General features: G+C 40.3%; 1 protein-coding gene across 1 annotated transcript in view; it reads right to left on the bottom strand.

Annotated features, from left to right (window-relative positions):
• The window catches only part of patj (PATJ crumbs cell polarity complex component), a gene marked incomplete at its 5' end in the record, with an annotated part of 309,724 nt that overhangs the window by 182,992 nt on the left and 99,016 nt on the right, over positions 1–27,716 (bottom strand). Inside the window, 6 exons of the mRNA XM_079649893.1 lie at positions 5,630–5,701; positions 6,542–6,605; positions 6,844–6,973; positions 8,096–8,419; positions 13,641–13,700; positions 16,443–16,658. Of these exons, the coding sequence (XP_079506019.1) occupies positions 5,630–5,701; positions 6,542–6,605; positions 6,844–6,973; positions 8,096–8,419; positions 13,641–13,700; positions 16,443–16,658 (866 nt within the window). The remainder of the gene's footprint in view (positions 1–5,629; positions 5,702–6,541; positions 6,606–6,843; positions 6,974–8,095; positions 8,420–13,640; positions 13,701–16,442; positions 16,659–27,716) is intronic.

Below are 27,716 nucleotides of genomic sequence, written 5' to 3'. Positions count from 1 at the left end.
ATTTAAAATTCTGTTTATGTATGCTTTGAATTCTTGATACCTTTTTTACATATTACATTTGTATTTAATTGTCTAGAAATTGTATCCTTTATTGTCTTAAAGTTAATTGTTTTATTTCGCCAAAACCAGGTTGCAATGTTATGGTGAATACAGTTAAAAGACTGATGTATATCAATACTGAGAACATACAGTATGAGGAATACTGTACTGACATACTCATTGTATCAGCATTGGATAAAATGTGCTCCTATTAGTATGAAGCTTCCCAAAGTCTGTTCACCTCAAGTTATTACGGATACATTGTTTCATTGAGTTCCGAGAATACATAAATGTAACCACATTTTTAAATACTAAAAGTAATTGAAATAAATAAATACTGCATAAAGACAATCTGATCCATTTAATGAATGTGTTTTGCAAAAAAGTGTGAACGATGTATCTATAGGTTAAATCATTACATTTGTGCTTACACTTTTGCAAGAATGTGTTATTACATTTGTAAACACATTAGCTTTGTGTTACCTGGAATACAGTAAAAACTCACCTGCTCTGATGCTGAGTCATTCTAAAGTGATATTTGTATTCACCAATACATGGCACTAGCAGGTTTGTTATGTCAGTGAATGGCATTGTTATCCTTTCTTAAAGGAGGAAGTTTGCCCAGTGTAAACAAGGCCGTCTCAGTTGCAGCAAACTACATGGCAATATTAATGACTGGCCTCTTACTGTTTTTAGAGCGCACATATAGTCATATAGTAAACAAATCTCTTCACTCAGTTGTTTTTCCACAGGCTCTGAAAACTGCAGTCATTAAACCGCTCTTAAAAAAGAATAATCTAGATGTTTCAGTAATGAACAACTACAGGCCCATATCAAACCTGCCATTTCTAGCTAAAATCATTGAAAAAGTTGTTTTTCAACAGTTGAGTAATTTCTTGCATTTAAATAACTGTTTAGATGTGTTCCAGTCAGGCTTTCGTCCAAACCACAGCACTGAAACTGCTCTTGTAAAGGTCTTCAATGACATCCACTTAAACACAGACAGTGGCAGAACTTCAGTGTTAGTATTATTAGATCTCAGTGCTGCGTTTGACACTGTTGACCACAACATATTACTAGACCGACTAGAAAACTGGGTGGAACTTTCATCAACAGTTCTAAATTGGTTTGAATCCTACTTAAAGGTTTCTATAGGTAAATACACATCTGAGTTGACAAATATGACATGTGGGGTACCTCAAGGCTCCATCTTGGGGCCTCTTCTCTTTAACATCTACATCCTACCACTGGCTCGGATAATGAAAAAAAACTAAATAAGTTACCATAGCTATGCGGATGACACACACATTTACGTAACAATTTCACCAGGATACTATTCTCCAATTAAAACACTGTTTAATTGGAGAAAGTTCTGACACATCCAGTCATTGATTTGTTCAATGCACTTTCTCAAAGATAAAACTGAGGTGATGATTTTTGGAGCCAAGGCAGAATGTATAAAAGTTAGCACTGAGCTTCAGTCTGCAATGTTCAAAACAACAGATAAAGCCAGAAATCTAGGTGTAGTCATGGACTCTGACCTGAGTTTCAACAGTCACATTAAAAGAGTTACTAAATCAGCCTGCTATCACCTAAAGAATATATCTAGGATTAAAAGACTAATGTCACAGCAGGATTTGGAAAAACTTGTCCATGCTTTTATCTTCAGTAGACTGGACTACTGTAATGGTGTCTTCACAGGTCTCACTAAAAAATATATTAGAAAGCTGCAGCTGATTCAGAACGCTGCTGCTCGAGTCCTCACTAACACTAAGAAAGTGGATCACATCACTCCTGTTCTGAATTCTTTACACTGGCTTCCTGTGTGTCAAAGAATAGATTTCAAAACACTGCTGGTGGTTTATAAAGCTTTGAATGGTTCAGGCCCAAAATACATTTCTGACCTCCTGCTAAATTATGAACCATCCAGATCTCTCAGGTCTTCAGGGACTGGTCAGCTTTCTGTCCCCAGAATCAGAACTAAACATGGTAAAGCAGCGTTCAGTTATTATGCTCCAAATATCTGGAACAAACTCCCAGAAACCTGCAGGTCCGCTGCAACTCTGACTACTTTTAAATCCAGACTAAAGACTTTTCTTTTTGACGCTGCTTTTAATTGAACTATTCACATTTTAAACTGCACTGTAACTTTTATCCATGTATTTTTTTCTTTTGATGTTTATTTTATTAAGTTTTCTTTTTAATGACTGATTTTAAATGCCATTTTCTTAATGTCTTTCATTTTTTGTAAAGCACTTTGAATTGACTTGTGTTGAAAGGTGCTATATAAATAAACCCACCTTGCCTTGCCCATGAAATAATCTGGCAACTGAGTGAAAATTAGCAATCAGTTGTTATCATTGTGTAACACATAGTAAATTAATTGTGTATACAATGTGGAAAAATGTAACAAGAATTTGGCCCATACATACAGTACCATTAAAAAACTGTTGAAAAGCTGTAAAGAAAAATGAAAATAGTGTTGCTGAGAGACAAACATTTAAGGAAAACATGAAATACCATTGACTATGATTTTTATTGATACATTTTTGACTAAATAATTACTTATTTTCTAAGGTCACAAAGTTTTGTCCTGAGATCACATAGTTGTCGTCGTATTTCATCTCGTAACAGGATGTATAGATCAGCTGCAGCAAATGGATCTGCTGGATCATCCCATCCGTTTTCTGCCATGAGTAGACAACACAGTTCAAAAACAGTTTCATGGAAACTGGCCTTTGGGAGTACACTCTTCCATACAAAAATGGACCTCCTCCATGGCAATAGGTTTGAGTCCATCCTCAGCACTGTGCAACTCTGGGAATGAGTACATAATCACTGGCCGACCAGATGCTGTGTCATCAGTTGATCATGGTCTGATTTTGTGGGAATTCCAGGTGTTGACCACTTCATCAAGTTCATCCTGCATAGAAAAAAAGCACAGTAAATGTAGACGACACATGTCTTAAGAAGCTTTCGGACATAACTTCTACCTGTATAGATGGAGGCTGAGGTTGCTGCAATGTCGACGAACATAGTGAATTATAATATTATTATTACTCACACTACTTTTATTAATGACTAATCTCAGAAAAAAATGAAATATTTTACCTGAACAAGATTAAGGTAACAGAATTGGATAAGACTTTTTTCCAAAAAGTCTCCTGTGAAATGCCCATCTTCCTGGAGAGTTTGGAACAGGTTCATCCAGAACTTCGCACTCTGTTTGCAGAGTATACCCCACCATCCTTCAACGCGCTGGTTTGCTGTGCTTCTTCCATAAAGGAAACTTATCTCCCCAGCAAAACCGTCTAGGTGGTTCCTTCGCAAAAACATCTGCATTTATTCAACAGAAACATTTTCCGTGCCCCTGTCTGCACGAATCCTCTCTGGACATCCACCTATGCCTGAAACAGTTTTGATAAAGTAACTTGCAACTGGTTCTTCCTCCTGAACAGGTTAGCTCTTTTACAAATTCTCTTTAATGTTCGGACACTAATTACAATGTGATTAGTATGTGCCAAAATAGCAAGAATTTCTTTGTTACTTAGGGAAAGATTGAAGTATAGTTTAATTAAGTCATCAAAATCCGGCCCTGCAGGCATTGTTGTGAGCAGTACAGCAAACTGATGTAATGCAGAATATAAAGAGGACAATTTGGTCTTCGTAGGAGGGGTTGTAATATGGCAGTTGAAGTTGAATTGTACATCAGACAATAACGTTGCTTTTAATCTGCAAAAAATTAAAGAAAATACATTGTTTAAATATTGTAAGGTTAAGACTCTTCTTCCTATTTTACACAGTATATGCTCAGTAAAGTGTCCATTACGGAGTAATGATCTTATTTATCAGGAACACTTTATATGCAGGAACAAAAATCCTACCTTTAATTTAAAGCCAGAAAGTGTTAAACACTCTTACTTTTAACCTCACTAACTTGTTTCATAAAATGTGTATTTTTTTACAATATAATTTTTCCCACAACCACAACTGTCTTACTCCATTCTAGACGAGATGATGTTTGAGATTTTGATCCTTTTTATGGTTAATAGCCTTCTGATTGTCAGCTAGCTGCTAACTGCCTTGTTAAACACATTTAATGAAATCTCTACAGAAACATGAAAACCACCAGGCTGTTGCTCTTGGTTAGTCGTCACTGTTCCAACAAGCACAAACTTGCGTGTCAATGAACTAAACCATTATTTACTGAATTAGATGGGGGGGGGGGAAGCCATAGCATATAAGCTAATGCACTTGCTGCTAGCTCATCAATGTCTGCATTTCACATTTTAACGCCTTTTCATTGTTTTTACAAACGCCCAAAACACACTTATATATTTATAACTCACCTTTTGTTCTTCCATTTGCAATATGGTTTCCTCTTGGACCCCTCTGGCGCGCAGAAATTCACTCACGTCCTCCATTGTTGCCTACTGCAATGTGTAAGTCTCTCACTGAAGCTGGTTCTCTACAGCTACCAGTATTTCGGACTTTAAAGTCAGAATTCTGAGATTAAAGTCAGAATTCTGACTTTTTTCTGACTATCTTGATGACTTGTTGCTATCCTATTGTGGCACAAGCCGGCACATTTTACCGGGGTATTTTTCATTATGATTCTACTTGTGATAGTCGGACATGACAACCAGTGCAGCCCATGTATTGATTCCATCTGATAGCTGCTATAATACAAAACAAAACGTACTGTATGCCCGCTCTCCACAATGATCAATGACAGCGAACGGATGGTCAAAGTAAGGTACAAATAAACAGAATCACACTAAGCCTGGTTAGTGTTGCCTGACTTTATAAAGTGTGTTTTTTTTAATAAGTGTGTGGTGGCGTTCTAGTCACTTTGGTCAGCACTACTGCTTGTTACAACTTTCATTTGCTGTACTCGCCATAAACTGTTATTGCTCAGGTTGATCCTGCTCCTGCCCCCGCCTCCGACGTAAGCGTGACGTATGTGGTTCTTGCTTCTAGACCTACAATTAGAGCTTAGAGGCGGCTCTGCTGCGGTGTGAACAGGAAAAAACGCTGCTTATCAGGCTCTAGCTCCGAACCGGTCCTGGAACCGCGTTGGCGTGAAAGGGGCAATAGAGAGGATCCTGACCTTCTACAGGTGCACAATAAAGAAGAATCACACCCATCCCCCAAGCAACAAACTGTTCTGTCTGCTGCTGTCTGGCAGGCGGTACTGCAGCATCAGGACTAAAATCACAAGATTCAGAGACAGTTTCCTCCTCTCACAGGCCATAAGACTATTAAACACCTTAGCTTGCACTATTATATCTTTTGGACTATTTTATATTATCTTTATAAAACTGTATGTCTTGTAATGCACTGTTGAGGAACCTGTGACCTACGTTTTTCATTTAAAGAAATATATCCACACAGATTTATACATTATGACCCGTGACTCGACTCGGACTATTCTTGGATAAATCGGACTAAAGCACATGTAATGCTGACTCGGACTCACACTCGACTTGGACTTCACGAGAGTGAATCCGGATTCGAGAATTAGTGACTTGAAAACAACTGTGGTGTGTGTGTGTGTGTGTGTGTGTGTGTGTGTGTGTGTGTGTGTCACCTGCGAGGGAGTCCCCAGTGACTGAAGGCAGGAGTTTCCTCTCCCTCCCCGTCCTCTCTCTCAGGTAGATCTCTGTGAACACACACACTCAGTTAGCGACAGGTGTCTGCAGGGGATCCTTTAACTGGCTGCAGATGAGGCGGGTGTCCTACCCTTGGCCTCCTCTCATTGGTAGAGAGGCTCCTCCCTGACTACGCCTCTTCCTTCTCTTACTGTTAGTCAACTTGATGGACCTCCAAGAAAAAAACCCCCCAAAAAACGGTTCACTTCTTAGATTACATGCATTGTCTAATAATCAGTCACTGAAATGTCAGGATTTGGAGAAGACTGAACGGACATGACCGAGCCAACAACAAGGGATAACTCATTTGGAAATGTGAGCTCATGCTTATTAACTTGTCACTGGACTGCTTGATCAGTCAGTTATGGCAAACCCAATTATTGTTCAAACTCAAACAGGTGGAGAACTAGACTTTCAAAGTTATCAAACCTGTCACGCTGAATTGGAGGGGGAATGTGACTAGATTGATATAGAAACTAAGTAGTGCAAAGTGATAGCCACATATATATATTTTTAAATTAGAACAAGATCGAAACATTTAAAGATAATAAGTTAAGACATTGAACTTTAACAAAGTTGAGAACTGCTCTATCTGATCAATTATACAGTTACGTGTAATGTATGCATTCACAAGGGAACTAATAAGTTGCAAGTCAAGCAACAGAAATACAATGCATTCTGCATATCAAAATCCAGCAGTATGGAGCAGCTCACTGTGAGATTCAGTATGTAACCACAGGAGGGAGACAGAGGACTGTGAAAGAAACAACAGAAGAAGAGCCCAAACGGAAGAGATGGAGGAAGAGGATGGTAATGGTAATGATTGATGTGTAGCTGCAGTAAACACTGACTCTGTGTCGGTGTCTGTCAGAGTGAGCTCAGAGTCTGCTTCACTGTCTCTGAAGTCTGGAACACCTACACACACACACACACACACACACACACACACACACACACACACACACACACACACACACACACACACACACACACACACACACACACACACACACACACACACACACACACACACACACACACACACACACACACACACACACACACACACAGTTACTTTTTTTCATTTACACTATGTTTTGCCTTTCTTTATGATTTTAAAAGGTTATAATAAATATTCAGATATTTGTCTGACCCGGAATCCTTTGTGCTGATGACACAATGCTTTCATGGTCAGATCTCTGCAGGTCCTCCTCTTCCACCCTGTCGCTGAGCTCCTCTTCCTCCCTGTCGCTGAGCTCCTCCTGCTCCTCTCTGCTCCAAGTCTGAGAGGAGTACACACAGACAATAACTGACTTTGAATTCCTTGAAATTGAAGTTAATCCTCAGTCTAAAATCAAGGGAGACTTGTATACAGTAAACATGTAAAGAAATTGAGACAAAACAAATACAATTGAACCTGTTAAGCACCGCCCCCTCGATACCGTGGGGAAAAACATGTCATCTACAGGAAACAGCATCTGAGGGCATCTTACTATTCAATAAACTATGAATGTTTTATATCCATGTAACGGGAAGAAACTCAGCTAACTGATCTTTTTTTTTTTTTTTTTTTAAACCCACAAAGCTAACGGTGAGCCTATGAATTAGCCACGAGCGAAAAAATGCTAACTCAGACCGAACCCCTCCTTTGTGCCCAAGAGCCTAAGGAGTGCGTTCAGGTCGAGGGCTATTCAGTTACGGGGTTTTAGTCTTCCACCCCATGGTGGGGCCAGGGAAGCTAAACTGCACCTCCTCTGCCCGGTGCGCACGTTAGCATGTTATGTAGAGCGCACGGCTGCCCTTAGACGCACTGAACAGCTGTTTGTGTGCTTTGGGGGCGGGGTGATCGGGAACGCTCTGTCCAAGAAACGCCTGGCAGGCTGGCTCTGCGAGGGCATTGCACATGCCTACAAGCAGGCAGGGAGAGCCTGCCCCGCGGGGGTCCGTGCGCACTCCACATGGGCTGTGGCTTTTATATGGTGAGATGCACACGCATTCAGGTAGGCCCGCCCGGGGCCGGCTACGTCAATAGAATTCACAGTAGGTGAATGCTTGGATGATAAGGTAGTACCCATAGTGTCCAGTAGAGGGCTCCGCCTGTGCTTATATAACAAGGGTTACCATATGTAACCCCTCGTTTGCCAAAGTCGTTCACCTCTCTCTTTCGTCCTCTATATCCTGTCTATGTTTCCACTGATGCCCACTGTTTTTAATCTACACAGGGTTCTCTTAAAACAATAAGAACAAATAAATAAAAATGATCTGCACTGATAAAAAAGTTCCTGGTGATTTCAGACAAACACTGAAAAAGCAATTTCTGTGTTTCTTTATTGTTTCTCACAGGACGCTGATCAGCTGATTCTCTTTTAACTTAACAAATGTCAGTAACGGCTCCAGCCCCTCACCTCCTCTGCTGCTCCCGCCCAGCTGGAGGAGTTGAGCTTCCATTCCTCCCATGACGGAGGTGGTTTCCTGGGTAACAAGCCTGTGTTCTCCTCCACTTTCTCCTGCATCTTCACCTCCTTCTCCTCCTCATCTTCAACCACCTCAACGTCCTCGTCCACGGCCATCTCCCTGCCTTCCTCCATAGGAGACAAGAGGTCAGAGGCCAGGGAGAAGGAGGTGTAGCGAGGCAGACCTCCATCCAGGATAAGCTCTGGCTCCTCTTCTTCCTCTATTTCCACTTTTTGAAGGAGGTCTTCTGGCAAGATGGAGCCGTCACCGAAGCCCTGGAACACACACAACACCGAGTGAAAATGAAAAGGTCAAAGGTCACAGCAGAAAGTCAGTGGCTAAATTCAAGCAAGTCTGAATGAATGATGATGCTGATGATGATGACTACGAAGAAACATAAGCAATGGTTGACCTGAAGGGCAAAATGCTTTTAAAAAATCAGTTGTCTAGTCAAACTTTAATCATCAATCAGACACTTGATGCTTGTATCGACGTTCACTTTCCTGTGGTAAACAGTGGGTTTGTGTGTAAAAGTGGCCTCTGTCTCCTTCCTTTAAATTATTTTAATTACATTTAAAAACAGGAAGAACATCACTTTGAGAACTAAAATGGGAAAATGGGAAAATGCCGAACAGATAAACTAAAAACATACTGTTGCTCATCCACAGAGTTTCATCAGTGCCGGGTGTTGCCTTCGATGCATTTAGGGCGAGCTGGAGGTCAGGTGAATGAGTCAGACTGTAGGACCCAGAGGCTTCATCTGTCTCCTCAATGGAGAGACCAAACTGAATAACCGCAGCAGACACTAAATCTAAAACTTGACTTACTTTGAACATTAGCCTTCATCTCTGAACACATAAAGGTTTTCTCTAACTCCCCAAAGAGCCTTCCTCAGCAGATACTGAGGGGATATCCTGTTCCTAACATTACGATGCAGACATTAGTCCGCGCCTGGAAATATTAATGACAACACTTAGGCTAATTTCCATCGACGAAGCCTCATCTTCAAGGATTCTGTTCCTCTTCTTTTAATTTGGGCCTGGGAAGCTGGCCCATCAGGGCCATATAATGGAGGTGAGGAGCAGACGGCGGAAGCAGAGAGCTCATCACGCTAACAGGATGTTCTGCAGACTGATGTGTATTGGCCGTGACTGCATGGCCTCATATTCATAAGATTTAAGGACGTTGTCATTTAATATCTCTGCCATTAGAAGATGAGGACAGTTGAGATGACGAGTTGGTGGCTTCAGACTCTCTGCTGAGTCTCAGAGAGGCTATCTGTGCTGACAGCTTTTACTGCAGTTGCATCTACTGTCCAATCATACAATTATGATTAATGAAAATGTGTGATCAGATGTTGTTTCTTGTTGCGTTTTAATCTCAATCTCCACCAGGTATTCACATGATTTGGATAAGTTAGACCCACATCTGGAGGAAAATGACATCTGAATTCAACATTTAAATTATGTTTATCAAATATAAACCAATCAGAGGACAGCTGAATATAGGGCTGCAAGATAGCAGGGGAAGTTACCATAGACAAGATACTAACTAAAATGTTTAACCCCAAGGCTCTGCGCTCAATCTTGTGGCGAGCTAAGAGCAAATCACGTTGAGCAGCTTCAGGTCGCACTTAGTCGTCACATCTGTGAACAAAGTCATCATTACAGCGTGTTAATAAGATGTTTAGAAGATTGAGGCTGGTGAAACTGGTTCAATAGTTTAAAAGGTATTTTGTTGTTAACTGAAGAGGTGGACAAGAGCAAACTATGAACTATTAGTGGTGCTAAATGCAAATCCAAAGAAAAAAGATCTATAGGGAACATAAAATACTCCAATAGATGTTGAGATCTTTCAGTCTGACCAAAGTGTCAAACCAATCCACGTCAGCATCTACAGGTGAACATATGAGTTCCGGTTTATTTTCTCATAGACTTTTATACAATTGGATTATTTTGCAACAAGTGGAGTCGCCCACTGCCCATACGAAGAATGCATGTTCGACACCTTAACACTGGTTCTTGTTTTGTTCACTGTTGATCAGTTGAACGTTTTATTTGTGTTTTATCAAACTGGTGATTCATTAGCACCATCATTAAGTGAAAATAAACATGAACTTTTTTGTTGAAGCGTTTGGACTAAAGGGAAGAGGACTTTTACAAACAGCCAACAATCAGCCATTCATTAAAACAACTTATTCTGTGGATCAAATCGTTTAACAACACATGATGAGCCTTGTCAAAAAGACACAAATTAAAGAAGCTTTTGTGAGAAATATGGATCAGGCTTTAATAAGTCTTGAACCGGGTTTCCTCAGATGAAATGGGCCAGATCAGCGCATGTCCTAAAAACTAAATAACTGTCCAAAGTGGGTAACAATCAATAAAAAGACCAATACAACGACAGATAGGGGTGTCCTCAGCAGATGTTTCTTTAACAACAGTAATGGGTTTCATTTATAAAGCACTTTATATTTGATTTCAAATCCCGAAGTGCTACAAGCACAGTCAAAGTAAAGTTGATGGTTAGTGTTACGGTGCTTTCTGACAGCTCGGTGCTGTTTTCTGCCTGTTAAGCTGCTTGTTTGCTTGCTTGTATTCATGTTTGACTGGGTTTGAATTGTGATTTTCTGCAGCTCTTTATCTGCAGAAAGAAGATGAACGTGAGTGCTTCCTGTAACTACAGCAGTCTTCAACATATGACCTCTAAAAGTTAACGAGGTGTGGTTGTGTAACGGGGGTCTCTCTCTGGTCAGCGGGCTGGCGTGACCGAGAACGATCGGGCGCTGAAGTGACATCGCCGGCTGTCTTTATGGAAAGCCATCAGAGACCTGTGGGCTGTGAAAAAACCTCTTCATCCAAATGGGCTGCATATAAAACAGGAAATAAAGCAGCAGAGGACGGCCGCAGCAGACACTGCAGCGGAACACGGAGTGCAGTAGAGTACAGTACGGCACGGACGGGACTTTAGTTTAACACAGAACCGTTCATGACACAAGGTATTTCAAAATGAAGAGCTTGTTTATCTGGTGTGTTAAAGTTTATAAGAACATTATGTTTATCTCAATGACTTGATTTGGATATTGACGTTGAATCGGCTTGTGCAAAGTCATTATCTTGTGTGCATATTTCATTTGGGACTTAATAGGTGGGACGCGATAAAAAATAATCACAATACGTTGATCGAAGTGAATTTCTATTATGAAAGTGAAAAGGGAGCCTGGTTCTAAAACAATACAGGAACAATCATGTAAGAAAGCGATTTATTTATGCGGGTGAAGGTATTATTTAGGATAACCTTATTAGAGATTGTTCTCTTAAAATGGTGTTCACTAAACAAAGATGGGTCCTACCTGTAATACAATAAACATATTTTGGATCGTAATTATTTTGGCCAGGATAATGGAGCATCCATCCGACGCTGCTTGTGCAGAAAAAGTGAATAACATTTTCTATATTTTAGATATTTTAAATCATTTTATTTTGTGTACTACACATTTATACCACACATATTATCATGTGCTTTTAACGTTAGATCTATATATCCTCAAGGTAAGGATCCCTAAATAAATAAAGACACAAATGCACAGGATTTTCTTTGCACAAGATGAATAACTAATACTTCCATTAGTTCTATTTCAGAGATCCTAAAATGTTGTCTTTATGCAAAAAGCTGTTTGGATAATTTAAATATTTCACGCAGTCTTCAAACAAAATCAATACCCGTGTGCACAAAGAAATATCTATTTTTTTGGATTTCTTCACATTAGACTGATGTGCAAAAAGGTCTGAAGCCCCGCTTACTTTGCTAAACTCATTCTGATAATTTCCCTTTGACAGTAAAGCTAGGACAATCAGCTATAAAGTGCTGCAGTAGTATTTCCTAAGAGTACTGCAGTACTGGGTGTACCCATGCTGGAGGACCAGAGTGTCCTCAGAGTACCCACCCCCAATCCCTCTCCATCTCCCCACTCACTTAAGAGAGAGATGCAGCTGGTTGAGCTGATAGAGCACTTTATATCATCCAGCTGAGTCAGCAGCTTCGCAGAGACAGAGGAGGGAGCAGAGAGATTAAGGAGAGAGGGTGAAAGAAGGTGAAAGAGAGGAGGAGATGAAAGAGAAGAGATGCTGAAGGAGGTGAAAGAGGGGAGAGGAATGAAGGAAGAGGAGGATGGACTGCAGAGGTGAGATGATATGAAGGAAGAGAAAAGCCGTCAGAAAATATGACTTACAGAAGAAAAAGGCGTACAAATAGCAAACTATGCACTGATTTACAAAGACCATGTTTCAGTCAAAAACGACTACAGATGTCATGGAGGGTTCAGCCATGATTTTTAACAGTTTAACATGTATTTCTGCCTGAATTCACTTCTCTAGTAGGCATCCATCTCTATCAGCTGCACACACAACTCATTCAAGTTTATTCAAAACATGTTTGTCCATACGCCGGCAGAGTTTCTAGTACATTAGAACATACACTTCCAGCAGCGGTTTTTGCGTAAAAGCCTTGTGAAAAATGTGCATTAAGACAACTTTACAGACATATTTCTTCTGGTAAGGATCCCTTAATAAAGTGCAAAGAACACATCATTTGTACACAAGATTAAGAAAGAATAATTCCAGTAAATCTATTTCAGATGCATGATCTTAAAGCATAGTCTTTCAAAAAAACTAAAATCAAGTCAACTTGAACCAGATCTGCTACACACACCTGTGTACACACAAAAGACCAGACTCCTTCCATTGTTCACAATAAAAGCCCAACACATGTTTAGCAAAGGGAACCAATTCACTCAGAGCGTTTTGCTAAAAGGAGGCACACTAAAATGTTAGAATGAGCTATTACGATTCTATTCACTCTTTTAAAAGAACAGTGTTGCTAATTCTCATCCCTGCAGTACAGATACTTTTTTGTATCTTTATTATTTTTAACTGTAAAACCCTTTGGTGTTGAAAGGCCTACATGAATTATGATGGACTATTGTTTAAAATATCAAGCAGGTTGTAATATCACAACTCACCTATAATAAAGTTCAAGACAAGGAAGCATTGATTCAAATTAAGAAAGACATTTGATCTTTTCAATTAATATTTCAAAAATGTTTTCATACTTCTTCTGGGATTCCTTCATATTTCTTCACTCTCTCAAACCTCAGGATATTATGCTTTCCTTTCAAATACGATCATTTAATAAATCTGAAATATGGCTTTTTGACTATGAAGTGATCTAAACAGATCCCCTTCAGCAAAAAATAAAAGCTTTTTGCTATTTCTGCAATTTTAAGGACACAAAAGGTACATGTTTTATAATGTCTCAACACTTAATATGTTACCTATGTCACTAAGTTATTTATGTTGCTGCCTATCACTTTCCCCAATGTGAAACTAATAAAGGATTTCTGATTAAGATGAATTGGTTAATTGACAGTTCACCTTACTGTGTGGATGGGATGTGATACTTTGGATGATTCCCTGTTCAACATGATGTGTGTGTTACCTTTGGAACAGGCAGGTGTGTGTTGTTGGACTCCAGGCTGCTCCTCTCTCGTCCCTCGGCCTGCAAACACATCACACTGATCAACACATGACACTAAGAACACTGAGAACACATGACACTGATCAACACATGACGCTGAGAACACTGAGAACACATGACGCTGAGAACACATGACACTGATAACACATGACACTGAGAACAAATGACGCTGAGAACACATGACGCTGATAACACATGACACTGAGAACACATGACACTGAGAACACATGACGCTGAGAACACATGAAGCTGAGAACACATGACACTGAAAAAACTGAGAACACAGGACACTGATCAACACATGACACTGCGAACACATGACACTGAGAAAACTGAGAACACAGGACACTGAGAACACATGACACTGATCAACACATGACACTGAGAACACATGACGCTGAGAAGATATGACACTGAGAACACATGACACTGAGAAAACTGAGAACACAGGACACTGAGAACACATGACACTGAGAAAACTGAGAACACATGACACTGAGAACACATGACACTGAGAAAACTGAGAACACAGGACATTGAGAAAACTGAGAACACAGGACATTGAGAAAACTGAGAACACAGGACACTGAGAAAACTGAGAACACAGGACATTGAGAACACATGACACTGATCAACACATGACGCTGAGAACACATGACGCTGAGAACACATGACACTGAGAACACATGACGCTGAGAACACATGACACTGAGAACACATGACGCTGAGAACACATGACGCTGAGAACACATGACACTGAGAAAACTGAGAACACATGACACTGAGAACACATGACGCTGAGAACACATGACACTGAGAAAACTGAGAACACAGGATACTGAGAACACATGACACTGAGAACACATGACGCTGAGAACACATGACACTGAGAACACATGACACTGAGAAAACTGAGAACACAGGATACTGAGAACACATGACACTGAGAACACATGACGCTGAGAACACATGACGCTGAGAACACATGACACTGAGAACACATGATGCTGAGAACACATGACACTGAGAAAACTGAGAACACAGGACACTGAGAACACATGACACTGATCAACACATGACGCTGAGAACAAATGACGCTAAGAACACATGACACTGAGAACACATGACACTGAGAAAACAGGACACTGCGAACACGGACACTGAGCACATGGAGAACACATGACACTGAGAACACGGAGAACACAGATAACACTGAGAACACATGACACTGAGAACACATGACGCTGAGAAGACATGACGCTGAGAACACTGAGAACACAGGACACTGAGAACACGGAGAACACTGAGAACACAGGACACTGAGAACACGGAGAACACTGAGAACACATGACACTGAGAACACTGAGAAGACATGACACTGAGAACAGGGGAAACAAGGAGAACACTGAAAACACGGAGAACACTGAGAACACATCTGGCCCTTTGTACATCCAGGACATGGTTAAACCGTACACCCCAACGCGTGCACTCCGCTCTGCATCAGCAAAACGGCTCACTGCGAGGGGGACCCAAGTTCCCGTCAGCAAAAACACGTGGGTTTGCTATCCTGGCTCCAAAATGGTGGAATGAGCTCCCCATTGAAATCAGGACAGCAGAAAGCTTACACATCTTCCGGTGCAGACTGAAAACTCATCTCTTTCGACTCCACTTCGAGCGATAGAATTACTAACAAAGCACTTATATACTAATAAAGGACTGGCTTATCTAAAGCCTGTTGAGTAGAACTTGAAATGTTTTAGCTCTATGAAACCTGATGTACTTATATGATTCTGTTTTCTTCAAGTTTGTATTTTGTTGGTCGAACGGACTTACTGTAAGTTGCTTTGGATAAAAGCGTCAGCTAAATGCAATGTAATGTAATGTAACACATGACGCTGAGAACACGGAGAACACATGACACTGAGAACACGGAGAACATGGAGAACACATTACACTGAGAACACGGAGAACACAGAGAACACTGAGAACAGAACATGGAGAACACAGAGAACACATGACACTGAGAACACGGAGAACATGGAGAACACATTACACTGAGAACACGGAGAACACAGAGAACACTGAGAACACTGAGAACCGAACATGGAGAACACTGAGAACACATGACACTGAGAACACGGAAAACACATAGAACACATGCAGCTGAGAACACTGAGAACACTGAGAACACATGATGCTGAGAACACAGAGAACACTGAGAAACACATGACACGGAGAACACTGAGAACACGGAAAAAACATGGCGCAGAGAACACTCAGAACACATGACGCTGAGAACACTGAGAACACATGACGCTGAGAACACTGAGAACACAGAGAACACATGACGCTGAGAACACTGGGAACACATGACGCTGAGAACACTGAGAACACATGACGCTGAGAACTATGAGAACACATGACGCTGAGAACACTGAGAACACATGACGCTGAGAGCACTGAGAACACATGACGCTGAGAACACTGAGAACACATGACGCTGAGAGCACTGAGAACACATGACGCTGAGAACACTGAGAACACATGACGCTGAGAGCACTGAGAACACATGACGCTGAGAACACATGACGCTGAGAACTATGAGAACACATGACGCTGAGAACACTGAGAACACGGAGAACACATGATGCTGAGAACACGGAGAACACGGAGAACAAATGACTCTGAGAACACGGAGAACACGGAGAACACATGACACTGAGAACACTGAGAACACTCTAGAAAGCAGAAGGTTAGTTGTACCACCACCACCAGAGGCTTCCGGATGCCCAGACGGACCCTTCCGGGGGGGGTAGACTTCAGGACCTCCACGGCCTGGTCCAGCGTGAGCAGGTCCAGCTGGGTGTGGTTGACTGACACCAGCTGGTCTCCAGGGAGCAAAGCACCCAGGCGATCTGCAGAACCCCCCGCAACCAGAGAGCGGATCACCATCACACAGCGGCCGGGGTCCAGAGGGTCCTGGAGAGATAAATAATGTAAGAGAGATTAATAAATGATAAAGCACACCAGGCCCTGAAACTGTGCTGAAGATCTGAGGCTCCTTTTTCCCTTCTTAAAATTAAACCTTTTTATTTATGCAATATTGTATTTCAACTGATTCTTATCTTCTTATTGTTTTGTTCCATATTGTCTTTTATTTCTTTACTTTCTGAAATGCATTGCAATCCTGCAGTTCCTGGTTTTTGTTTTGAAATGTGCAGTGTGAATAAAGTTGATTATTGGGCCCACTTTGTTACTCCTTTGACCTCAGTGAAAAATGACACATCTGTCCACCAACACACGTGCTCTGACAGAGGACATTTCTTACAGGTATGTCTCTGGTAAACTCAGAAGACATGTTGAGATGTTACTGTATATGATTAGTTGGACTGCAGAGTATCAACACATTTTTTGTGTGTTTTTGGCATTTTTCACTTATTCCTTTCTTTTTTAAATGCATGAAAACAAATAATAAATTGAAGTTAATGTAAGCTTCCCCTTCTATTTCATGAAAGCAAACGTGATTAAAAACCCACGCCAAAAAGATGAAAATGAACAATCCCACACTTTGGACCCCTGAGCTAAGGACCCCCGAACAATCTTCCTCCAAGGGGACATAACCTTCAGAACGAGTCTCAGCAAAGAGAGGCAGGCAGGGGGAGACAGAGACCAGAGAATTCACAGGACATCCATCCATACAACCACAACACAAACATGCGGGGGGGGGGGGGGGGGGGGGTGGTGATGGAAGAAAAGGAATCATATATTTATTGAACCAACAGTGAGGAGGTCAAAGGTCGCAGAATGCTAACAAGAGACCGAGGATGTGAACTGAGAGACGGAACAGAGAGATCTATCCAAGAAAGAAAAAGACTATTCAAACTGTAGATTTTGAGTGCAGGGCTTTAAAAGGAGGACTGGAACATCAATGCGCTAACAGTGAAATACAGCCCTCAGCCAGCAGCAGGTCAGCGGCTTAGATTTAAAGAAACAATATGAGTATATTTCCAAACAGCTCTCAGTAGTTCCAAATATCATCTAACATTTACACAAACACACAGTGAATGCTTTGGAATAACCTGCATTTATATAAAAATGTGTTCTATAATACGGTCTTATCTTCACCTAAGTTATAATAATTAACAAACACAATCCGTTTTTACTAATAGCACAGAAGTTATTGTTTTGTTCTTGTACATTTTGAAAAAATCATTCAAACCCATATTCCCAGTGTAGTTTGGAACTTTGGACTTCAACAAAAGCTAATCGAGTCACACCTCGTTTTAATCAGTGAAACAAGATTAGAGCATGGTTGCCATCTTTGGGTACCTGGCAGGAGTGAGATATTGATATCATGGGTTTAATTACACATTATGCAAAATGCGAAACTGCCAAATATATTAATCAACACACTCTCACTCTCATATACTCTTTGACTCTATTTTGGCCTAGTAGAACAATAAGTACAGACTTTTACTTCTTTATCATTTCTACTGGATCTTAGATCTGCGCATGCGCAGTACGGGTCGGGGATTGACCAACCGACTCCCACTACTCTGCTGTCTGTTAACGTTGTTAAGGGTGGTGGGGACGGGGAGGGAGCGGATTGACTGCTTGAGCAGCTGTCAACTCAACATTGTAGATAACCAACCAAAAACAATTGCCGGTTCATCTTGTTTTTGGCGTGAGAATAGTTTGGGCAGGAGGACTTCCGGTCGGCCAAGGTGATGGCTGCGTAAAACTTCTCTCCGATAGCTAGCTTAAAACTAACTCCCCATAATTCATAAAAACACACGTTACAGTAAAGTCTGATGAGTGGGGGAGTTGTTACTAGAGGTAAGGAAAGACGAGACCAACAGAAAGGACACAATTCTAAAACAATGGAGCAGAACCACGACGAAGAACAGGTGCAACCTGCTGAAGCTAGCTCGCTAACCTCGACAATGCAGTTGGGGCTCGAGGCAATTAGCAAAGAGATACGCGACCTCAAAACCGAAATGAAAAAGGACTTAACCACGCTTAAGGAGCAAGTCACGGAGGGCGTTAAACCAGAAATCAGCGAGCTTAAGAAAGAAATGTACCAACAACTCTCTGCCAACACTACAACTTTACAAGCACAAGGATCTCGAATCGCCGAGGCAGAGGGTCGGATCGCGGAAACAGAGACGTGGAATACGGAGGTGAAGGAGGCGCTCTGTAAGTCCTTAAAACAACAGCAGATTTTGCAGGATAAGTTGAGAGATATTGAAGGGAGGAATAGGAGAAATAACATTTGTATCTTTGGAATACCCGAGGATAAAGAAGGAGACTGTGCCCCCAAATATCTACACCTACTGCTCACAACGGAGCTCTCATTGCCTCCAAATGTCAACCTGCAAATCCAACGGGGACACAGGGCGCTGGCCCAAAAACCGAAATGCAACTCGCCACCGCGATCTATGATCGTAAATGTTTTGGAATTCACGGTTAAAGAGATGGTCCTGAAGAAAGCTTGGCAAAAGAAAATCGTTGTGGAGGGGCGGCCGCTGATATTTGACCATAATTATGCAACAGAAGTTGTTCAGAAACGTAAAGCTTACAGCGGAATAAAGAAGCTTCTGAAGGAGAGAGGGATCCGCTTTCAAACTCCTCTCACTAAAATGAGAATCCACTGGGACGACGGACCGAAGCTCTATGGATCCGCACAAGAAGCAGCATGTGACATGAGGAAACGGGGATTCTCCGTGGGTCTAACCGGGTCCTCCACCCCGGACCACGAAGCAACGTGGGAGAGGTTGAATCAGGAGCTGCCATGGCAACGCATTGGAGACAGAAGAGACGGAAAAGCGCGGCTTGCAAAGGAAAAGTTACAGGAATTCGAGCGGATAACGCAGGTCTCAGAGTAACCTGCAATTTTTAACGGAGGTATTATTTCAACAGTTTCCCAGACAGTTTATTTATTTTTATTCTCAATAGCGCTCACAAAGAGTCTTTCTGAAAGGTTTAGTCCGGAGTATTGGCATCTACCTTACCATAATAATACAGTCTGTCTATCGGGCAAGTTTTTGCCTAGAAGTATAAAAAGTTGGACAAATAGCTACGTGTGAAATGTTGACTTTCACCACTGCTGAGGGGCCCTTACGCCTATTGAGGAATCCCCCTCCACCCACCAACAGGGATCTGGGGTGGCACCAGAGCATCCCCTTTTTGAAGTTTTCACCTTCTGTTCTTTTGCTGTGTGTTTGTAGGCCATATGTTCAGGCCTCTTCTGTTTGTTATTTTCAGGGGCTACATTTTGTGACATTGAGCATTGATGATAGCATTTAACAGCGTGAAAGTGGTAAAGTGTGGCAGCAATACTCATACCTTACTCAGTACAATTTGAGGGCTGCCAAGACACAAGCAATAAGGAAATAATGTTTATTTTGGTTTGTATGACTTTATACGGGTCGGATGGCTGAACAAAAAATGAAAATAGCTACTTACAACATAAATGGGGTGCTTAATCCAATCAAGAGGAGCAAGATATTGAATAAATTGAAAAAAGACAAGGTAGATATAGGATTATTACAAGAGACACATCTCACAGAATTGGAACAAGGTAAGCTAAACAGATTGGGGTTTAAACATGTATTTTCATCTTCATATGGGTCAGGGCACAGGAGGGGGGTAGCGACACTGATCTCAGGTAGGATAAATTACGAACACACTAGAAATTAAGGATAAAGAGGGAAGGTACAGCCTGAAATTAAAGGGCTTAATGACGGAAATGGGACTGATAGATGTATGGCGGGAGTTGAACGCAAAAGCTAGACATTACACACATTACTCATCCCCACATTTAGTCTATTCAAGGATTGACTACTTGCTGATGTATAACAAAGACAGACATAGAATTAGAAACTGTGACATTGGTATAATGGATCTCTCAGACCATAGCCCTGTGTATATGACTTTGAATCTGAACAATAGAAAGAGAAACACCCTATGGAGACTAAACTCAGGTATCCTGACTGAACAAGTGAAGGGAGACTTTAAAAAAGAAATCGAACTGTTCTTGATGGAAAATGACAATGGTGAGGTGGATGCGGCTGTGCTATGGGACGCATGCAAGGCAGTAATGAGAAGGAACATGATAGCCAAATCAGCCTTTGTCAAGAAGGCAAAGCAGGAGAGGCTGAGGAATTTGGAAAGTGAATATAAACAGTTAGAAGCAAACCATAAGGAATCAGGTGACCCTACCATAAAACGTGAAATTATGACAATAAAGAATAAAATAGACGAAATCCACACACAAGAGGTACGAAAAAAATGGTTATTCCTCAAACTAAAATATTATGAAGTAGGGGGTAAATCAGCCAGACTGTTAGCTTATAAACTTAAAAAACAACAAGCAGAGAATACCATAACCAAGATCCGAAATCCAAGAGCTAAAATAATTCAGGATAAATTGGAGGGCATAGAAAGCTGTTTTGAGACATACTATAAAGAATTATATACACAACCAAGTATGGGCAATGAGGATCAGATTGGAGGTTTCCTTGGGTCCCTCCAATTGCCGATGGTAAATGCTGACCAAAACAGAAGGCTTATCAGAACAATCAAACAGGAAGAGTTAAATGCAGCTATAGGTAGACTAAAGCCTGGAAAGTCCCCTGGCACAGACGGGTTCATCTCGGAGTGGTATAAGTCATTTAGAGAAACATTAGATCCAATTCTACTGAACATTCAACTTTGTGTTACAAAAGGGGGTGATTCCATCTTCATGGAGGGAGGCCACAATTTCAATAATACCAAGGTAGGTATTATTAAGAAGGTAAAGATAAATTAGACTGTTCCAACTTTAGGCCAATTAGTATTCTGAATCAAGATTATAAATTATTCACATCAATTATAGCCAAAAGAATAGAGAGCATTCTACCAGTGATTATCAATATGGACCAAACAGGGTTTATAACGCAAAGACAGACACAGGGTAGCGTCAGGAGAGAACACGGCACATTATGAGACACATACCATTGAGAAATATTAAATCATTATTGGTAGGGATAGATGCATTCAGACGTTATGTGACAAACCATCAGCAAGGGTAAAGATTAATGGGGACCTATCAAATTCTTTCATACTACAGAGGGGCTGTCGTCAAGGTTGCCCGGCAAGCCCATTGCTCTTTGCCATTTTCATAGAACCACTAAGCCAGTGGATAAGACAGAATAACGACATTAAAGGAGTGGACATGGCAGGAGGCGAACAGAAAATATCCTTATTTGCAGACGACGTCCTGATATATCTGACCCAACCAGAGCAATCTTTCCCTGAGCTGATGAAGAGTCTGGAGTCATATGGCTCATTATCAGGTTATAAATTAAATGTTAAAAAAAACAGAGGCCCTCATATTCAAATATAACCCCTCTCAAGAAACAAGGGAACAATACAACATTGAATGGGATTCAGATGTCATGAGGTACCTAGGAGTAGATATTCCAAGAGATCTGGAAAAGCTGTCTGAAACTAACTACAAGCCTTTGATTTCAAGAATTAAAGCAGACATAGCAAGGTGGAACCTGTTGCCTTTTCTGGGCCTAAGCTCTAGAATAGACTGTGAAAATGAATGTCCTACCAAGGCTCCTGTATCTCTTCCAGACACTTCCTGTAGCAGTCACTGAGAAACAATTCATAGAGTGGGACAGAATGATCTCTAGATGTGTGTGGCAGGGGAAAGGCCCATAATCAGACTCAAAACACTAAAACTACCGAAAGAGAAAGGGGGAATGGCTCTCACCTGCCTCAAAAACTACTACAATGCAGCTCAATTAAGACCCTTAGTATGCTGGTGCAACCCCGACTACAATGCAAAATGGAAGGACATAGAGAGTGACTTGGTTGAAGGAGTACCGTTGCAGGCTTTGATTGGAGATGGGAACTTGACTGACATAAACAATCTATGGATCAGGTTGCCAAATAGAGTAGAGAGGGGATTTGAGGGATGGAAGCAGAAGGGACTCACATTTTACTACACATTGTATACCAAGGGGACTATAGAATGCTTTGAAAAGCTCAAATTAAAATATGGATGGGAAAAGCATGATTTTTACAGGTATCTCCAAATACGGCATTATTTGAACCAGAAAATCACAAAAGTACATGTAAAAATCATAGAACAAGGCGTGTTGAGGGTATTCGTACATGCATACAATTCGGAACAGTGTAGAAGGTTTATAGCAAAAATATATAATGGTTTACAGAACTCGAAATTGACAGATACATCCTACATCAAGGAAAAGTGGGAGCGAGAAGCAAATGTTACTATTACGACAGAAGAATGGGGACAAATATGTAAACAACAATGGAAAACAACCAATTCCCAGACCTGGAGGGAGTTTGAATGGAAGAACACGGTCAGGTTCTTCATCACGCCTGCTCAAAAAAGGTATAGGGAAACTGGGGCGGACTGCTGGAGGAAATGCGGTAATGTGAATGCCAACCACTTTCACCTGTTCTGGGAATGTCTATCCATAATCCCTCTTTGGACTCAGGCCCACAATTACAGCGTATGGTAAAAATGCTTAATGCAAAAGTACCACTGAAATTTGAAGTAATGTAAAGTAGAAAGTAGACTTCGATATAATGGATAACGACAATAAGTACATTTTTAACATTTTAAGGGTGGCAACCAAAAAATCTATAACAAGGAAGTGGATGAGCCAAGAGGTCCCGACGGAGGGAGAGTGGATAGACTTGATTCATCAGATATATATAATGGAAAAGTTGACATATGCACTGAGACCAGAGTGGAACATTTTAGAAGAGGTGGAAGGGATGATGAGTGAGGCCCACAAGGCCAGATTTTGTTTAGTTAAAAAAAAAAGGAGGATTGCTTAATGACTGTTAAAGAGCTCTTGCCTGCGAGCAAGGGATAAATAGCCCTGTTGTGATGTCTTTTGTGTTTTTCTTTGTCTTTTTTTTTCTTGTCTATGTAGATGTCTGTTTCTTAACTTGTAAGGAATGAAAAATAAAAAAAAGAATAGTTTGGGCAGCGTGAGAGTGTGAGATTGAGAGTGAAAGCGTGTGTCACACGCCAGATGCGTGAGAGTTGGCAACCCTGGATTAGAGGTGTGGTTTGAAGCTTTTTTGACTTATAATAACAACTCAAATATTTTGTGTTTGCTATTAACAAGAAGCATCAGCTGAGGTGAACCATGCCTCACTAAAAAAAGATCTCAGAAGACCTACGGTCAAGAATTGTTGACTTGCATAAATCCTGAAAGGGTTACAAAGTAACCTTTAGAAGTTAAGGTATTTATCAATCCTTATATAAAAAGCAGCCAATTTACTACAGTGGCTGCATTTCATAGAAGTGGGCGCCCAGCAAAGATTTGGAGCTGCTTTGCTGACTTGGGGCCTGGACAGTTTGCAATAATCAATAGAAACATGTATTCTCAAGTGTGTTATGATTAACTCCAGGATAATGTCAGACCTGATGTCTGCCAGCTGAAGCTCAGCCGAGGTTGGGTGGTGCCGAAGGACAATGACCCTAAATATCAAAGTGCTTTTTTGAGGTTATTACTGCCCAAGGAGGTTCGACAAAGTGTGTTCAATAAAGACATGACTTAAATGATGATCAGAAAACATTTTATGACAAATGTGTGTATAAAACTAGGAAATTCCAAAGGGTTCACATAGGGGACAGAAGAACACTGCATCGACTGCATTTTAATTACTTTTTAAAGTTCTGCATAGGAATGAATGTCTACTGTTATTTTGTACAACGTTCTGAGAGGCCTTGTATTTATCGGATCTGTTTCTGCCCTAACCAGCACATATGATCCTTTGAACCCACTTTTTAATATTATGATTTCATTTATGTCTAATATTTCAGATAAGTTTCCTTCAATATAATTTATTTAAAAATGTATATGGTTGTTTATTAGCAATTGTTAACTCTTTTTTTTGCACGTGAACATTTTTAATTTGGCACCTTATATTCCTGTCACTTTCAAGTTTCCCACTTTATAGATAATCTTTGTTTTATTTTTATATCTTGTTTTATTTTAACTCCATGTTGTTTTGCAGCTAATTCACAGCAATTTCCTTCTTGATGTTGTATCTGTTTTATTTTTAATATATTATATAAATTAATAGAAACTTCAGATTCAGATGACCTGTTGCGGACTATCTATGGCGCTATTTCAGGGTCATAAGTGTTGATCATTAAAAAAAATACAATTTATTTGAAAGTTCAAGTTTTTATCCTGAACATTGAAAAATACAATGATGTATTCAAAATAAAAAATAAGTATTTGAAATCATTTTTCAGGTTGAATATTATTTAGATTCAGTTCAGCAATTTTTTTTTTGAATAAAATATTTATTTTCAGATTTCACTTCTATACATATTTTGATATTTGAATCCTTATTTTTTTCAGTTGCAGATTTTTTGTTTTCAGATTCAAAAAAATTATTTGTTCAGTTTCAAATCTTGTTTTTTCAGGTCTCACATTGCTTTTCACCTTCAGATCGTTTTTCGCTTTCAGATATTTTTTTCCCGCTTTCAGACCTTTTTTTTCTCTTTCAAACTTTTGGCCCTGATGTTGCTTGGGGGGCGGGGCTTGGCAAAGAGTAGTTTGGCATCCTGAGTGGCAGGCCTCCCTCTGTCATGATGCCTTCATGAATGTTAGGTAGCGCGAGAAATATAACTCAATACTTTCTATACACAATACTCCCGTGATTGGTTGGAAATAAAACTGATATCAGCGTCAAAGTTCCGTTAAGCGAGCTGTTGAGCATCGTAGTTGGCAACAATCAAGGTATAAGCACAATAAACTGTGCTAGAATGTGAAATTACGTATCCGCAATCAAGCATTGTCCTTCCCCACTTCCAAGTAGCTCCATGAACGCAGCATGGTATTGGCTTGGTTTTTGCGATCAGAATCAGAATACCTTTATTAGTCCCACAGGGGATACATTTACATTGTTACAGCAGAGAAGAGCCAAATACAGCTTAATGTTAAGCATGCATAAAAAAATTATTATAAATAAATTATATATTTTTTTGCAGATTTAGCAGCCAGGTATATATTTCACAGTTTTTAACGGGACATATATATATATTGCACATATTGCAAATATTGCACATAGTTGGTCAACAAGAGGTGTTATAGTCTGTTGTTTTGAGCGGGGTCTAGGAGCTGTGCTGGTTGTATATGCCCTGTCTCAGGTCGACTATTTTCATTTCCTCGCTCCTCGGTCCTCGGTCTCAGCGGAAGTTGATTTGTCTGTGCCATCTTGAGTACCGTCCCATGGCTCTTATTTCTGCCGGAGGACCGAGGATCGAGGAGCGAGGAGCCACCAGTCCATCCTCCGATGAAATCCTCAGATACTCGCCCCGCCCCCTTACTGTGTATCGCTCACTGATTGGACGATGCAGTGCATGCACTGATCTCATGCTTCTTGTTCTTGACATGAGAGCAGTACCCCAGTGGAGTGAAGAAAATAAATGAAACTCACGAGAGTCACACCTCAGTTTAAATTGTGTTTTGTTTCAATTCATGTATCATTTAGTTACAAATATGTGATATATCTGAACAACAAAGTGATCAAAAATTATTGTATTCATTTATTGGAAACATTTTCATGATCGCTTTTTTCGTTTTATATTTTCATTTACTGTCATTTCCATTCAGTCAGTCATTAAGTGCTATTCAAATGTTAATGTGCTACATATCCACACAAAGAAACAAAGTGTGCAATCCAATGAATGTTAATCTAACTGTTTTAAAAAAAATTGTATTTCTAGTGTGCACTCTAATCAATATTAATCAAACTATTGTTCGTTTATACATTTTAAGAATGGCGTTTATCTTTTTTGAGAATGAGTTCTTATTTGATTTTATTTATTGGGGTCTACAACAGATGATACACATGTTTGTGTCAGTAAATGTGTGGCAGGGGTGTTTGTGAAAATAACGGGGACAGAGCTGCTGTCAGACGAACAGCTGTGCGGCGTCATCACAAACGGAAGTCGCTTCACGTGACGCTCCGGAGGAAAGGACGTCCCATTGCTCTTAAAACTAATTTCCCTGCTTCTCGTGGTTTCCTTGCGTCCCTCCATGCTTCCCTGGACCACCAGAACAACCTGCTGGCTCGTTGCGGATACGTAGTTTCACATTCTAGCACAGTTTATTGCTCTTATACCTTGATTGTTGCCAACTACAATGCTCAACAGCTTGCTTAACGGAACTTTGACGCTGGTATCAGTTTTGTTTACCACCAATCACGGGAGTATCGTGTATAGAAAGTATTGAGTTATACTTCTCGCGCTACCTAACATCCGTGAAGGCAACATGACAGAGGGAGGCCTGTCACTCACGATGCCAAACTTCTCTTTGCTAAGCCCCGCCCCCCAAGCAACATCAGGGTCAAAAGTTTGAAAGCGAAAAAGAAAATCGGAAAGTGAAAACGATCCGAAGGTGAAAAGCAATGTGAAACCTGAAAAACAAGATTTGAAACTGAAAAAATTATTGTTTTGAATCTGAAAAATGATTTCAAATACATCATTGTATTTTTCAAAGTTCAGGATAAAAACTTGAACTTTCAAATAAATTGTATTTTTTGGAAAGATCAAAACTTATGACCCTGAAATAGCTCATAACTATCTGAGCATTTATGTTTACCTATAATTAATCAGAATCAGAATACCTTTATTAGTCCCACAGCGGGGAAATGTACATTGTCACAGCAGAAAAGAGCCAAAGACAGTTTAATGTTACCTAAGATAAAATACAAAAAAAATATATATATATACATACAGTATATATTAATAATATGAATACCATAGTATTTTCTCCTAAGAACTAATTAGTGATGTAAGGACATGTATGCCGTTTCAGATTTTTTGAAGTGTTTTTTCCGATGATCAGAACACATTTTTTTTTTATGTAAAAAGTCTGAAGGAAAGTCATTATCTCTAACAAAGTCCATCAGTAAGAGGGAGAACTTTGATTGGAGTTTGTTCTATCCACAACATCGACAAATAAAGTCCAGAAAAGATCCCCGGTG

This window comes from Notothenia rossii (genome assembly GCF_949606895.1).
Source record: "Notothenia rossii genome assembly, chromosome: 1".
NCBI classification, from domain to species: domain Eukaryota; kingdom Metazoa; phylum Chordata; class Actinopteri; order Perciformes; family Nototheniidae; genus Notothenia; species Notothenia rossii.
The sequence above is the reverse complement of the archived record's forward strand: the minus strand, read 5'-3'. Positions and strand labels throughout refer to the sequence as shown.